Below are 13,800 nucleotides of genomic sequence, written 5' to 3'. Positions count from 1 at the left end.
ATTCAAATATTTGGTTGCAAATTAACTTTTTTTTTAATTGATATTTTTATTTAAAAATTATCTTGCATTGAAAAAATTGGCTTTTGGCTAAAAAATTCAACATTTCTACTTCATTTTATTTGTTTATTCAATTCTTGTAGAATTTCTTTTCTATTTTATTTAGAAATGAATTTATTTCAAAGAAAGGCGATCTGTTCTGGTCAAATACGCAACAGTTTGGTTAACAATAAATTTATTTCAATTGGGGATTTTACTATTTTTTGAAGTATTTCTTTTTTTATGAAACACAACTAATTTTAATTAAAAGTTAACATATATTTTGTTTAAAATATCGACTCTTACATTTTTCGTTAAGAATTCCTCTTTTTTAGTTGAAAGTTCAACAGCTTGGTTAAAAGCTGTACTATCTTAATAATTTTTTTTTGAGGATTCAAAATTTTAGTTGTAAATGTAACTATTTTTTTGAAAATTGATAATTTCGGGTTTTAAATTTAACTTTTTTACGGAAAATTTGCCCTTTTGGTTTGAAAATTCAACAATTTGGTTGAAAATTTCTTTCTCGGCTTAAACATCTGGTTTCGTTGAAGATTTAACTATTTTATTGAAAAATCCTTTTTTTAAATAAATTTAACTAATTGGGATTTAAAATTAGAATATATTTTCAATTAAATACTAAAAATTAAATTTCTCGTTCAGAATTTGTCTTTTTGGGTAGCAAATTCAAACATTTGATTTTAAATTATATTCCTGGTAAATTTTTAAAAATTATACTGTATTGTAAAGATTCGCCTTCTTGCGTTGAAAATTCAACAATTTTTTAGACCATTTTTTTTTGTAGGCTGAAAAATCTGGTTTCGTTGAAGAATAAACTATTTTATTGAAAAATCGGTTTTTTTTCAATAAATTCAACTTCTTTGGATTTCAAATTAACTTTTTTTTTGAAATTCCAAAAATTAATTTTTTCGTTTAGAATTTACATTTTTTAGAACCAAATGCAAATAATTCATAGCAAATTAATTTCCTGTTGAAAATTTTTTTTTAATCAGGCTTTTGCAGAAAATTCGCATTTTTGCTTTGAAAAATCAACAATTTGGTTGACAATTTTTTTTGTCTTGACTAAAAAATATAAAATATTTTAATTAATTGCAACTAATTTTAATTTAAAAATAAAATCTTTTCTTGTTTGAAATTTCAACTATTATACTCTTCGTTAAGAATTCATATTTTTTAGTTTTAAATACAAATATTTGGTAAAAACTTAAACCTTTTTATTAGAAAATTATGTTTTGCGTTGAAGATTAATAATTTTAGTTGAAAATTCATCTATTTAGTTAAAAATGTTAATATTTCGTTGATAATTGATTTCGGGTTGGAAACTTTACTGTATATAAAATAACTTTTTTTGTCCAACTTTTTGTATTGAACAATCAAAACTTGAGTTGCATTTTTCTCTACCTCAATAGCAAAACCTTTCGCGTTTGAAAATTCAACTTATTTATTAAAAAGGAAGAAATCATCTTTTTTAATTCAAAATTCAAGAATTTGGATAAGAGTTGAACTTCATCGTTAAAAATTAATTTTTTGTTGCACATCTATCATTTTAGTTTAAAATTAATTTTTTAAATAAAAATTTATCCACTTTACACAAAATTCAACTATCTGGTTGAAAATGAACTTTCTGGTTTAAAATTTATATTTTAATGATAGGAATTAGACTTTATTGTAGGAAATTTATCTTCTTGGCTTCGTCGTTCCGAAATTTTTCTTTTTTGTCTTTTTGGACTGAAAAATATTTTGAAAATTCAAATTTTCGGGTTAAAAGTTCAGCTTTTTGATAGAAAATTCGTCTTTTTGGCTTAAAAATTACGATTTGGTGGCATTTTTTCTTTCGTGACTGAAAAATTTTTTCTTTTGTTGAAAAATTTTTAGAAAATTAGTTTCATTGGCTTAACAATTTAACAATTTCATCAATTTTTTTTTAATAACGACTGAAAAACCTTTTTTTGATGAAAAATAAAATTTTCTTTTTAAATCGGCTTTCTGGGTGAATTCAATTTTTTTTAAATTCGATTATGTTTTTTAAATACTCAATTATTTAGTAACAAGTTAAACAACTTTACTGCATTTTTTTGTTATCTAAGATTCATCAAATCATCATTTAAGTTCAAAATTCATCTTTTTAGGTGTAAATTTAACTTTTTTTTTAAATTTTGGGATGAAAGTCAAACTATTTTAGCAGAAAATAAGACTATTTGGTTCAATATTATAATTTTTTAAATAAAAAAACACACATTTTTGGGTTGAAAGTCCAGATGTTTTATAGCAAATTTAACAGTTTGGTTGAATTTTGTTCCTTTCTTGACTAAAAAATCATTTTTATTTTAAACATGAAATATTCTGTTCAATTATCGTTTATTTGGATGAATTAAACTGTTTTTTTATTAAAAATTAAATTTCTCATTGGATATTGAACTATTTTGTTAAAATTCTACCGTTATTAAAAAAATTTTTTATTGAAAATCGATCAAATTATTTCAGTTAAAATTTCATCTCATTGTTCGAAGATGTAATTCTTTTAATGGAAATTTGTCACTTTTGGTTGAAAATTCAAATTTTTCTGCAAAAAATAGAACTATTTATTTGGAAATGAACTTTATTGTTAAAACTTCATATTTCCAGGTTAAAAATTGAACTATTTCGTAGAAAATTCTTATCTTTACTTGAAAATTTAACGATTTGGTTGAATTCTTTTTCCTTGTTTAAAAAACATTTTTTAATTAAAAGGTCGATTTTTTTGCAAAGTCGTCTTTTTGGGATGAAATAAATTGTTTTTGATTTAAAATGAAAATATTTTTGGTTGTCATATCAACTATTTTCTTTTCTTTCAAAAGTTTATTTTTAATTTAACAATTTGATCAAAAATATGGCTATTTGTTCGAAATTCAATGCTTTAACTTGAAATATTAATGAATTTTAAGTAAGGGTTTCAATCTGATTTTTATATTAGTATCTACATTAATTTTATTTCAAAAAATTTATTTTCCTATTTTTCTCAAAATTATATTTCCCCTCTTTTTAGATCGTTTTTACATGTAAAGCCTGTTATCTTAACGATAATCTCGAAACTTACAAAATTAGCGAATAAATCCTTCAGAAAATATTTCAAATTCGTATTATTAAAAATGGAAAAAAAATCTCTTTAAAAGCGCCTTATTCCCAATATCTTAAATATTTTTCCTAAAAAAATCAAAACCTTGAAAAAATAGGGGAATAGGAGATAATTGTTTATAAATTTCTCGACGTCAACTATTATATGGCATTTTAAACATTTTTTGGAGGAAAAAAGGAGAAAAAGCGGATTAGGGACAAAAGTGGACTTTGATCCCTGAATTTGAATAAAATATTATTAAGTATTAAAAATTGACTATAAAAAAATAACGGGACTAGTAATTGGCATTTTTTGTGAAACTAAAGGGGACATATCGCATCAGTGTGAAATTGTGAGAGTTGAAGATATCGATGTGCACAGTGTTTAGCGACGAAGTCCAATAATAATTTAATTATTATTCGTCCTCGCACTTTTATTTCTCCAGTCCATGCGCACTTCGACATAATTTAATGCCATCTACGTATTATGGATTTGTGAGCATCAGAGTACAAATACCGGCGATAATTACATTTACTCGCAGCTGCTCTACTTTACGCTCAGATTTACCCAGCGACGAACCCAGAATAAATTCGAGAATAACTTTCAGAATTGATAAAGAAATTAATAAAAAAATTTCCATATTTGGAAAATTTCAAAATTTGATTAATTTTATACTAAAGTTACATATTGAAGATTCTAAAATCAAGCTAGGCTCGTTACTAACTCCTGAGCATTTTGTGTGCTTTGTGTAATTTCCAAGTATATTTTTGAACTGTCAATTAATGCACTAAAATGTTTTAGTAAGTGTTTATGTTCATTTGTAATTCTGCTCTTTACATCCAGATACACTCAGCGGCAAGCCCAGAATAATTTCAAAAATAAATTTCAAATTAAAAACAAAAAATGTCCAAATTTCCAAATTACTAAACTTCCATTTTTAGTCGCGTAGTGTGATGTCCAAGCATACTTTCGAATCGTCAATTAATTAATTAAAATATTAGTGTTTATGTTCTGATGTAATTCTCTTCTTTACGCTCAGATTCATCCAGTGACAAACACAGAATAGATTTAAAAATAAATTTGGAAATTACAAAAATATGTCCGAATTTCGAAAATTATTCTTTTTGTATTCAAGTTATATTTTTATAGTCTAAAACCAAGTTAGGCTTGTCACTAGATTCTAAGCATTTTGTGTGCGTGTAATATCCAAGCATACTTTTAAATTTTCAATTAATGTACTTTATGCTACTTTAATTACTAACTATTTTATACTCAGATTTACCCAGTGACAAACCCTTAACAAATTCAAGACTTTTGAAAATTTAAAAAAAATTTCCAAATTTTCGAATGATAAAATTTAGACATTTAGAAATTTTTTTATTTTATACAAAATTTACATTTTAAAAAGTTATAACCCAAGCTGGCCTCGCCACTAGATCCTGAGCACTTTGTGTGCGATGTGAAATTTCCAAGCATACTTTGGAATTGTCAATGAATGCATTAAAATATTCTAGTCCGCGTTTATATTTATTTTTGATGGTCTAATTTAACGCTGAGATATACCCAGTGCCAAGCCCAAAATGAATTTGAAAATAAAATGTAAAAATAAAAACGATAAATATCAAAATTTCAAAATTCTTGAATTGCCAAATCGCCAAATTTCCAAATTTGTAAATTTTATTCTTGTTATACTCAAGTTACATTTTAAATACTCTAAAACCAAGTTAGGTTCGTAACTAGATCCTAAGCATTTTTTGTGCGTGGTTTAATTTTCAAGCATACTTTTGAATGATCGATTAATGTATTAAAACATTCGAGCCACTGTTCATATTCATTTTTTATTCTGTACTTTACGCTCAGATTTACCCAGCGACGAACCCTGAATAAATTTGAAAATAAATTTAAAAATTTTTTTAAATGTCAAATTTTCCAAATTCCTAAATTTCTAAATTTTATTCTTATTATATTCAAGTTACATTTTAAAACGGCTAAAGCTCAGCTGGGCTCGCCCCTAGATCCTGAGCATTTTGTGTGCTTTGTGTAATTTCCAAGTATACTTTAGAATTTTAAATTAATGCATTCAGTCAGAGTTTATGTTCATTTTTAGTTATCTAATTTACGCTTAGAGACAATCAGTGAAAAGCCCAGAAAAAATTCAAAAATAAATTTCAAAATTTGAAACAAAAAATGTTCAAATTTCCAAATTTGTGAATTTTATTCTTTTTATATTTAAGTTTCATTTTGAAATGTCTAAAAGTGAGCTAGGCTCGCCACGGGATTCTAAGCATTGTGTCTGTGTGTGTGTGTATGTGTGTAGTGTAATGTCCAATTATACTTTTGAATTGTCAAAAAATGAATAAAAATGTTATTGTTCAGATCGATTTTTAATTCACTACTTGACGCTCAGATTCACCTAGTGATAAACCTTGATTAAATTTAGAAATAAATTTGAAAATTTAAAAAAGTCCAAATTTCCAAATTAAAAAAATGTCTACATTTTGTTCGTTTTATATTCAAGTTACATTTTGAAGAATCTAAAACCAAGCCGGGATCGCCACTGGATCCTAACAATTTTGAGTGAGTTGTGTAATGTACAAGTATACTTTTATGAACTGAGGGTCCGGATTCAATGAGGGGACGAGCGCTCGTGTCCAAGCGTTTCGTGATATCTAAAATTTAAGGTTAAAAAATTTTAATTTGTAAAAATGTATATTTTTACTAGATGAAGAGATAAGAGTTTTTTTCATTTAAAGTTTCTTTTTTTTATATACATTTTTAATAATAAAATTAAAAAAGTGGGATAAATTGTTCCCCAAAATTCAAATAATTTTTTAAACACATAAATCGTCATAACTCAGTCAAATATTATCCAAACTCTTCGAAATTTGGCACACACACGCAGCATGCTCTCGGGATGTCTACGAAATGAAGAAAAATAAAAATTCTCTTTTATTTGATAATAAGTACCTAATAATAATATAATCCAGTGAGGCATTTGTTTTTCAATATTCATGTGAGATTTCTGGATATTTTCAGATCAATTCATCAAAAATTGACGAAATCAGTTATTTTGTTAGAAAGAATGCTATGCATTTTCCTTTTCCTTGTGTACCTTTTAATTTACAATTAATTATTATTAAACAGTCCATTTAAATGTTCTTCTTCATAAAAATGTGTTTAATTTTATTATTAAGACTATTCATCGGAAAAAACTTTAAACAGAACAAAGTTTCTCTGTGTTATTGCCCATAAGCCCATTTTTTAATATTTAATTTTTTTAACTTTAAAATTTAGATATAACGACATGCTTGGACAATAATCTTTACATTTACGAGCGCTCATTTATTGCATGCAAGAACTCAATTTTCAATGAAAGTATTAAAATTTTCTAGTAGAGTTTATGTTTATTTTTAATTATAATATTAACTCAAATGTCTTCAAGATAAGTGTTAATGTTTTTTCTGTATGAATTACAACCTTTGTTTTTTCTATCTTTAGATTTTGTGGAATTGAGTGGCGCTGATCAATTTTAATTTTCCAAAATATTACCCTTTAAATTGTTTTCTCTTAATGACAGAGATTTAAAAAAAATTCAAAAAAAAAAAATAGCGGAACTGAGAAGTTTTTTAAACTTTTGAAATTTTCAAAATTTATTCTATAGGTGCCATGATTATTTTTTTCAAAAATAATCCCGATAAAAACTGCTTGCAATCAAAATTTTTAGAAAAATAAAGCTTTCAAATTAGAAGATGACAGAAAGTAGAATTTCTTCGACATTTGAAAACTCCTAAATCCAAAGAATTTAAATTTTGTTAATGAATGAATAATAAAAACAGTAATAAAATAAAAAGCTCAATGCGAAGAACATGTTTATTATTTTATGATTTATTTAATATTATCACAATTTTCGTATTGTTCATATTCAGGAATTTTCAATTCTCATTAATTCAATAATTTTCCCAATTTGTATTTTCATTCTAGAACTTTTTCATCCATAGAATAAATTTCACAAATTTAAAAAGGTTAAAAAAATGTCTGGCACCACTAAACCATTTATAAATTTTTTTTGTTTGAATTCTATTGAGTTCAAAACCCTCCAAACTTTTTTTAAGTAAAATAAAATTGAGAGATCATAAAAAACCATTTATAGAATAATAAAAATTAAATACTGGAAAAGCAGAATAGAACAAGCGCTTGAGCAGTAGGCAGGCGTGGGGATAGCGCGCAGAAAACGCGACGAAAGAAAGTACTGATTCCGTTCTTTCTTCCCCTTTTTTTTGCGTCATCCCTACTCTTGGTTACTGCTCGAGCGCTCATTCGGTTCTACTTTCCGAGCCTTCAATTGTATTTTAAAATAAAAAATACGAATTTAATTTCTCACTAAAGGAATGCAATTTTCGAGTTAAAATTTTGGTAAATCAAAACAAAAATTCCATTAAGCACTCGAATATTCATTCGCCCCTTGTTGTACCGAAATTCAAGTTTCGTTCTGTTTGATTAATTACTTTGAGAAATTTGCTTCTGATTTCCCGGAATAATACTATTCAGAGTAATTGACCGTTTGGCAGTCTAGAAACAATAAAATAATTTATTGTCCCAAGTGCATTAAAATATAATAAAATAGATTAAAATGCAATGTAAGTTTAAAGCGAAGTTATTCTCACGAAGAAAATCAAGTATTTGTTGGAAAGGCCACATAAGTGAAGAAATTGTAAGTGCATGTAAGCGTGTGAAAAAATTAGCTGTCTTTGATGTTTCAATGGGTTTTGAAATGTAAGTAATGTTTTGTACTGTTCGTCATTTCAAGCTACTGGGAATTATAAAAAACGCAACAGCAGAAGCTTCCAACTGGTACTAATACAGTTAACTCCAAGTGTAAAAAGGTTGTTAAAGAATGTGGAAAAACTTTCACCATTACATCTGTAATCTATTCAACATTTTTTCCCCGGAAAAATAATCATGGAAGGCTCGGAAAGCAGATCGAAGCGAGCGCCCGAGCAGTAGTCAGGAGTGGGGATGACGCGCGGATGACGTGCGTCATCCCCACTCTTGGCTACTGCTCGAGCACTCACTTGGTTCTGCTTTTCAAGCCTTCAATTTATCCGGTAAAACAGGAAATCAAAATTTGATGCATCTAGAGGAAAACTCCCTACAGTGGATAATCATTAATTAAGAGCACAAATAAAAGCAAAATAATTCTAATTTTAATTATCATCATCATTTTTAATTGATGCTTATTTACTGTAGAGAGTATTCCCCTATACGGTAAAAAATTAGCATTGATTCTAGAAAATATTCGTATGCATTACGGTAGCGAAAATTTTTTTCTTCTTCTTTAATTGATATTTAAGGGTTCCACCAGCCCCATGAAGTTCAGCATATATGTTTTAAATAATTTATTATTGTTTTTAACCATTTTTTTTATTGAAGTCTCGGGTTTTTCGGAATTATTAAACTTATTTTCGAATTTTCAGTGAGATGGAAGCAATAATCAATCAAATTATAATCAATAATTTGTTTAATAATTTCTTATTATTTATAGTAATATTATATTAGAACAATGCTAGAAATTTGCAGTTTTTCAGAAATTTTCAACATTTCGTTCGCTTTTCACTTGGAGTGTGCTAATAATAAATAAAATTATATAAACAAATTATTATTGCTTATAACTATATTTTTACAGTATAGCTTTTTGCACACTTTTCACTTAGATAATAATTTATGTAATTTAATAAAAATAATTTTTTTACAATTTTCAGCATTTCTTCGACTTTTTAATTAAGAACAAACAGTAAATATGAATATTAAGTTAAATAAAAAGGGTTTCATAAACTACTTCAAGGAAAATTTTCATTCATTATGTTCCATATTGAAAACTTTAAGAATATTTTAGACATTTATTTTATTCCAGAAAAAAATATTCATAAAAATGAAAGAGACTTTTTTCAGGTCCTTATGCTCTCTAGTGTTTATTTATGATTTGTTTATATAGGGGAAAGTCAAAGTAAAGTTGAAATTTTAAGGAAAAACCTCAAATTTATAATAATTATCTAAAAGTTAATAGTTATACCCAATAATTATTTGTTTAAACAATTATTTTTGTTAATTTAAGTTAATTATGAGCTCATTCAAAGTAAAAAGTTGACAAGTGAAAAACTTCAGAAAAAACTGCAACTATGTAGCACTACTATAGGATTAAGTTATTATAAACAATAATAATTCGTATAAACAATCATGTTTATTGAATTGCAATAATTGTTTCCTCGCTATAAGTTAAAAGTTGACAAAAAGTTGATTATTTCTAAAATCCACAACTTTCTGGCATTATTCAAAAATAATATTGTTAAAAATAATAATAAATTCTTTAAACAGTTATTTTTGTTAACTTGAATGAACTTTTTATCAAATTTTATTAACTTTTAGGTCACTTTAAATGAAAAGTGGAAAAAAAGTTAAATACTTCAGAAATGCACCACATTTTTGCATCATTTAAAGAGAATTTCATTAAAAATAATAATAAATTGTTTAGAAACTTATATTTTTTAACTTAAATTAATTATTATCTTACTCTAACTCAAAAATGGACAAATCGTAGGAATTTTTTTAAACAGAAACTGACTTCCGAGAATCGTTTTAAGAGATTATTATTACAAATAATAATAAATGGTTTAAGAAATTATTTCTATTAAACTTAATTGATTATTACCTCGATGTAACGCAAAAATTGAAAATAAGTTGACAAATTTGAAAAAAAACGCAACTTTTTGGCTTTAATCAAAGACAAAGTTGCTAAAAAAAATAATACATTGTTTAAAAAATGTATGTAGATATTTAATTATCGATGGAAAGTATTATTTGATATATTAGAAACAATTTTGTATTTAAAAAAAAAACTGCAAAAAATCATAATTAGACCCAAAAACTAATTTTTATTTTATGAGGTTTTTTTATGTCTCTAAAATAAACTTATGGTGTTAATGTTAAAAAATAAAATCATTTGTATTAAGAAGAAAGTCGCCCATTTTCTCTAAGAAATATTGAAAAAATCCTTAAAATTTTTGTTTTATTTTGTTAGTAAAAAATACGTTAAAATGAGAAATTAGTAAAAAATAGTGAAGAAGTCAAATATTTTTCGAAAATTCGCAACAATTAGGTCAAAATATTATTTTGAGTTTTGTTCAAAACAATATAAAATTAACCACATCAAAAAAGTGTTTCTTTATAAAAATATTAAAAAAATTTTTTTTTAAAGTTTGACAGAAATCAATAATTATTAATTAATCAATTTTTGTATAAAACAGAAACTCCTTTAAGTTTAAAGTTAACTCCATTCAAATTGTTTTTCTTTCTATTTAAATATACCATTGCAATTGAAAAGAATTAAAAAATGTATATCGATGCTTAAGAATAAAATATTAAGATTTTTTAATTTTGGTTTATTCTCTATTTGTATTATCCAAAGGGACTTTTTCCACATTGCGCCCTCTTTAGTTTTGAAAATTCGAGTTTTTTGGCTCACTCGAACCCATATGGATTAAAAAATTTTTTTCATGGAAATGCAATATTATTATTATTATTTATATTATCATTTGTGTAATTTTTTTTTAATTCAATGCTAATTTTTTCTGTATTTTTCAAATTTTGACTAGTTAAAAAATATACTCAGCAATCGCTAAAAAGATGCAAATGGCAAAAGCTCCACATTTTTTCTATTTTTTTTTTAACGAAAGTGAATAAATTCAGAGACAGAATGACTAAAAAATCCTAAAAAATTAAATTCCAGACACTGTAAAATTCCTGAATTGGAAAATTCCTGAATTATAAAATTTCCCGATAATAAAATTCTTAAACAGTTTATTATATTATTTATTTGGAAAATTTTCGCATGATTACATTACTGTTGGACAAACTTTAAAAAATGTAAATGATTTTTTTGGTATAAAAATATTTGATTATTTTATTTTCATAAATAAATAATAGTTATACACAAAGTTTAATTATTGCTCAAGTTCGGAAATTGCATTATTCGGGAATTTTCGAATTCGGCAATATTATAAACTGTTCTGGAATTTTATTAATCGGTAATTTTATAATTCGGGAATTATATTCTTGGGTGATTTTATTATTTGGGATTTTCTAGTCGTCCCTCAGAGATGAGGTTTTCGCCTCTATCTTATTTTGAAATATTTTTTCTACATCTCGTAGTAAAAGTTAACTGTTTGTAGAAAATCTTCAGGAAATGTATCTTGAAGATTTTTTTTCTCTATTCATGTACACTAAGGAGTATTTTTTAATTTGTTTCTAGCAGTACGAGAGACAAGGGTGGATTTAATCTATCGTATAAGAGAGGATTCAGCAGTAATTCGAGTAAAGTTTCTAGAAAGGAGAGTACGTTACTCTAAAAGGGCGGATTTAGAAAATCCGTTCTACTCGAAATACGAGGCTAAATACACACAACAGAAAAAATTACAACATTTTGAAAATTATTTATCTCCTTTAATATATAAACATTTGGGACGATTGAAAAATCTCAAAAAATAAAATTCCCAAAAATTCCGAATTCGGAAATTCCCAAATTAAAATAATTAAAATTTTGTATTAAAATTATTTATTAATTAAAAATACAATAATGAAATGTTCTTACAACAAAAATTATTTCGAATGCCTAAAGTTTCTAAAATCATTGCTTTAATTCAAAATAAGAATAATTGAAAAAAATATTTATTTAGAAATATATTTTTTATATTATTCTTATTTTGAATTCAGGCAATAATTTTAGACACTTTGTAATTTTTAAATAATTTTTTCTTGATATAAAAATTTGATTATTGTATTCTTAATAAATAAATAATATTTATAAAAAAATGCAATTGTTTGGATGTGTGAATTTTCCAATTTGGCAATATTATAAACTTTGCAAAAATTTTATTAATGTGGATTTTTCCCAATTCGGGAATTATTCGGGAATTTTATTTTTCGGGATTTTTCAGTCGTCCCAAATATTTATCGTATTTCTGAAGAGGGATACGGCGGGACGAAACGTAATATTTCTATTCCAAAATTTCTACAGCCTAAAATTTTGATCCGATATTAATTGTTTTATGTATGAAATTGCATTAAATTTTAAAGAGGCCTGAAGTTCGAAATATTATAATTTTGTTTTGTTTGAGTATTATATTTTTAGTTTAAGTATTAAGAAATTATATTTTCAAACAAATATTTTTTTATATTTTAACCATGGCTTATATTTATGTTATAAATCATGTGAAATCAATTCAGTTTGATTAATGAAACAAAAATAATGATTTAATTATTCATTGATTTGATTTTCATCAACAATTTCATCAAAAAAATTCTCAAAAATCGTTATTCACGATGGAAAAATATTTTGGCCGACATTGCTTTGATTTGTTGCAAGATTGAATTTTAATTATAACAATATCAGAAAAATTAATAACAACAATTTTTGTGATAAGTTTTTTTGGCCAAATATTTGAAGTAAAGATTTTTTCAGATTTTCATTCTGGTTAGTAACCTAAGTTGCAAAATTTATTTTTCAAAATGTAAAATTTAAGAATTATGGGTATAAATTAAATAATAATTATTCATTGTTTATAAAATAATAGCTAATAAATTCTAAACAACTTTTATATTTAATTCACAATCTAAACTCATTTCCATGCGGTTTAAGTGTAAAAAACAGTTTTTTTCTTCGAGAAAAAGTAAAAATTTTTCTTTTGTTTATTTGAATTGTTTATAAAAAATGATAACTATTAAATTTCAACAAATAGAATTCAACTTAGATTATTTCTCAAGATATCTGCAGAAATTCCAGGAATTAAGGGAAATCTGAACAAACCTCCAACTCAAATATTTTGCCATTAAATTATAAAAAAATTATTGTTACTTTTTTCATTTCTGTGATAAAAATGTAGCCTTACAAGAATTCAAAGCCATTATGGCTCAAATAAAATACTTTTTCACCGTAAATTACGATTTTCGTCCATTTGTATATTCAATTTGTTTATAAAAAATAAATAAATGAAAAAACCAACTATTTTTGTTTAATGAGTCTCAATAAATTGATTTAAGATCATTTACAGCTTGATAAGCTGTTTCTGAGATATAATACTTATTTTCCTACCACAAAAATACTTTTTTTGAAAAAAGAAGAATTTTAATCGGATCAAAATTGTAGGCTGTAGAAATATTTTTAAACAGAAATAATATTTTTTGTCGTAATTGAACTACACTAATTTTTACTTTTTTAAAGATTTTTTTTTATAAATTTGAAACTTGTTAATATTTACAGTTAAATATCCTATTTGTATAAATATAAATGTCGTCTTTTTACGAAAGTTCTACAAAAGAATTGTAATATAAAAGGCATTTTTCAATTTTTGGTACAAGGGAAGTATACGAAAAAATACAAAAATTAATAATACAAAAATTTTCCTACCTTTCACGTCATCATCTTCGAGCGTCGTACTGCTGTCGGTTGACTCCTTGACTTGAGAGCCGTCACCCTTCTTTGTGATGATACTTCGACCTGAATTATGCAAAAAGTCTTAGTAAATATTTTTAAAAAAAAATTAAGATTCTGCCGAAAAAAAACACAAATAATAAGTCGATTAAATATTTAATAAATAATT

The 13,800-nt window shown here is 25.0% G+C and overlaps 1 protein-coding gene across 14 annotated transcripts in view; it reads right to left on the bottom strand.

Moving 5' to 3' along the window:
- LOC117177967 (calcium/calmodulin-dependent protein kinase type II alpha chain) overlaps positions 1–13,800 on the bottom strand; it is a 590,749-nt gene that overhangs the window by 66,702 nt on the left and 510,247 nt on the right. For all 14 annotated transcript variants that reach the window (XM_033369108.1, XM_033369109.1, XM_033369113.1 and 11 more), the window contains exon 11: positions 13,608–13,697. In XM_033369108.1, coding sequence (XP_033224999.1) covers positions 13,608–13,697 — 90 coding nt within the window. The remainder of the gene's footprint in view (positions 1–13,607; positions 13,698–13,800) is intronic.

This window comes from Belonocnema kinseyi, chromosome 8 (genome assembly GCF_010883055.1).
Source record: "Belonocnema kinseyi isolate 2016_QV_RU_SX_M_011 chromosome 8, B_treatae_v1, whole genome shotgun sequence".
NCBI lineage: Eukaryota > Metazoa > Arthropoda > Insecta > Hymenoptera > Cynipidae > Belonocnema > Belonocnema kinseyi.
This window is presented reverse-complemented; position numbering and strand designations above follow the sequence as displayed.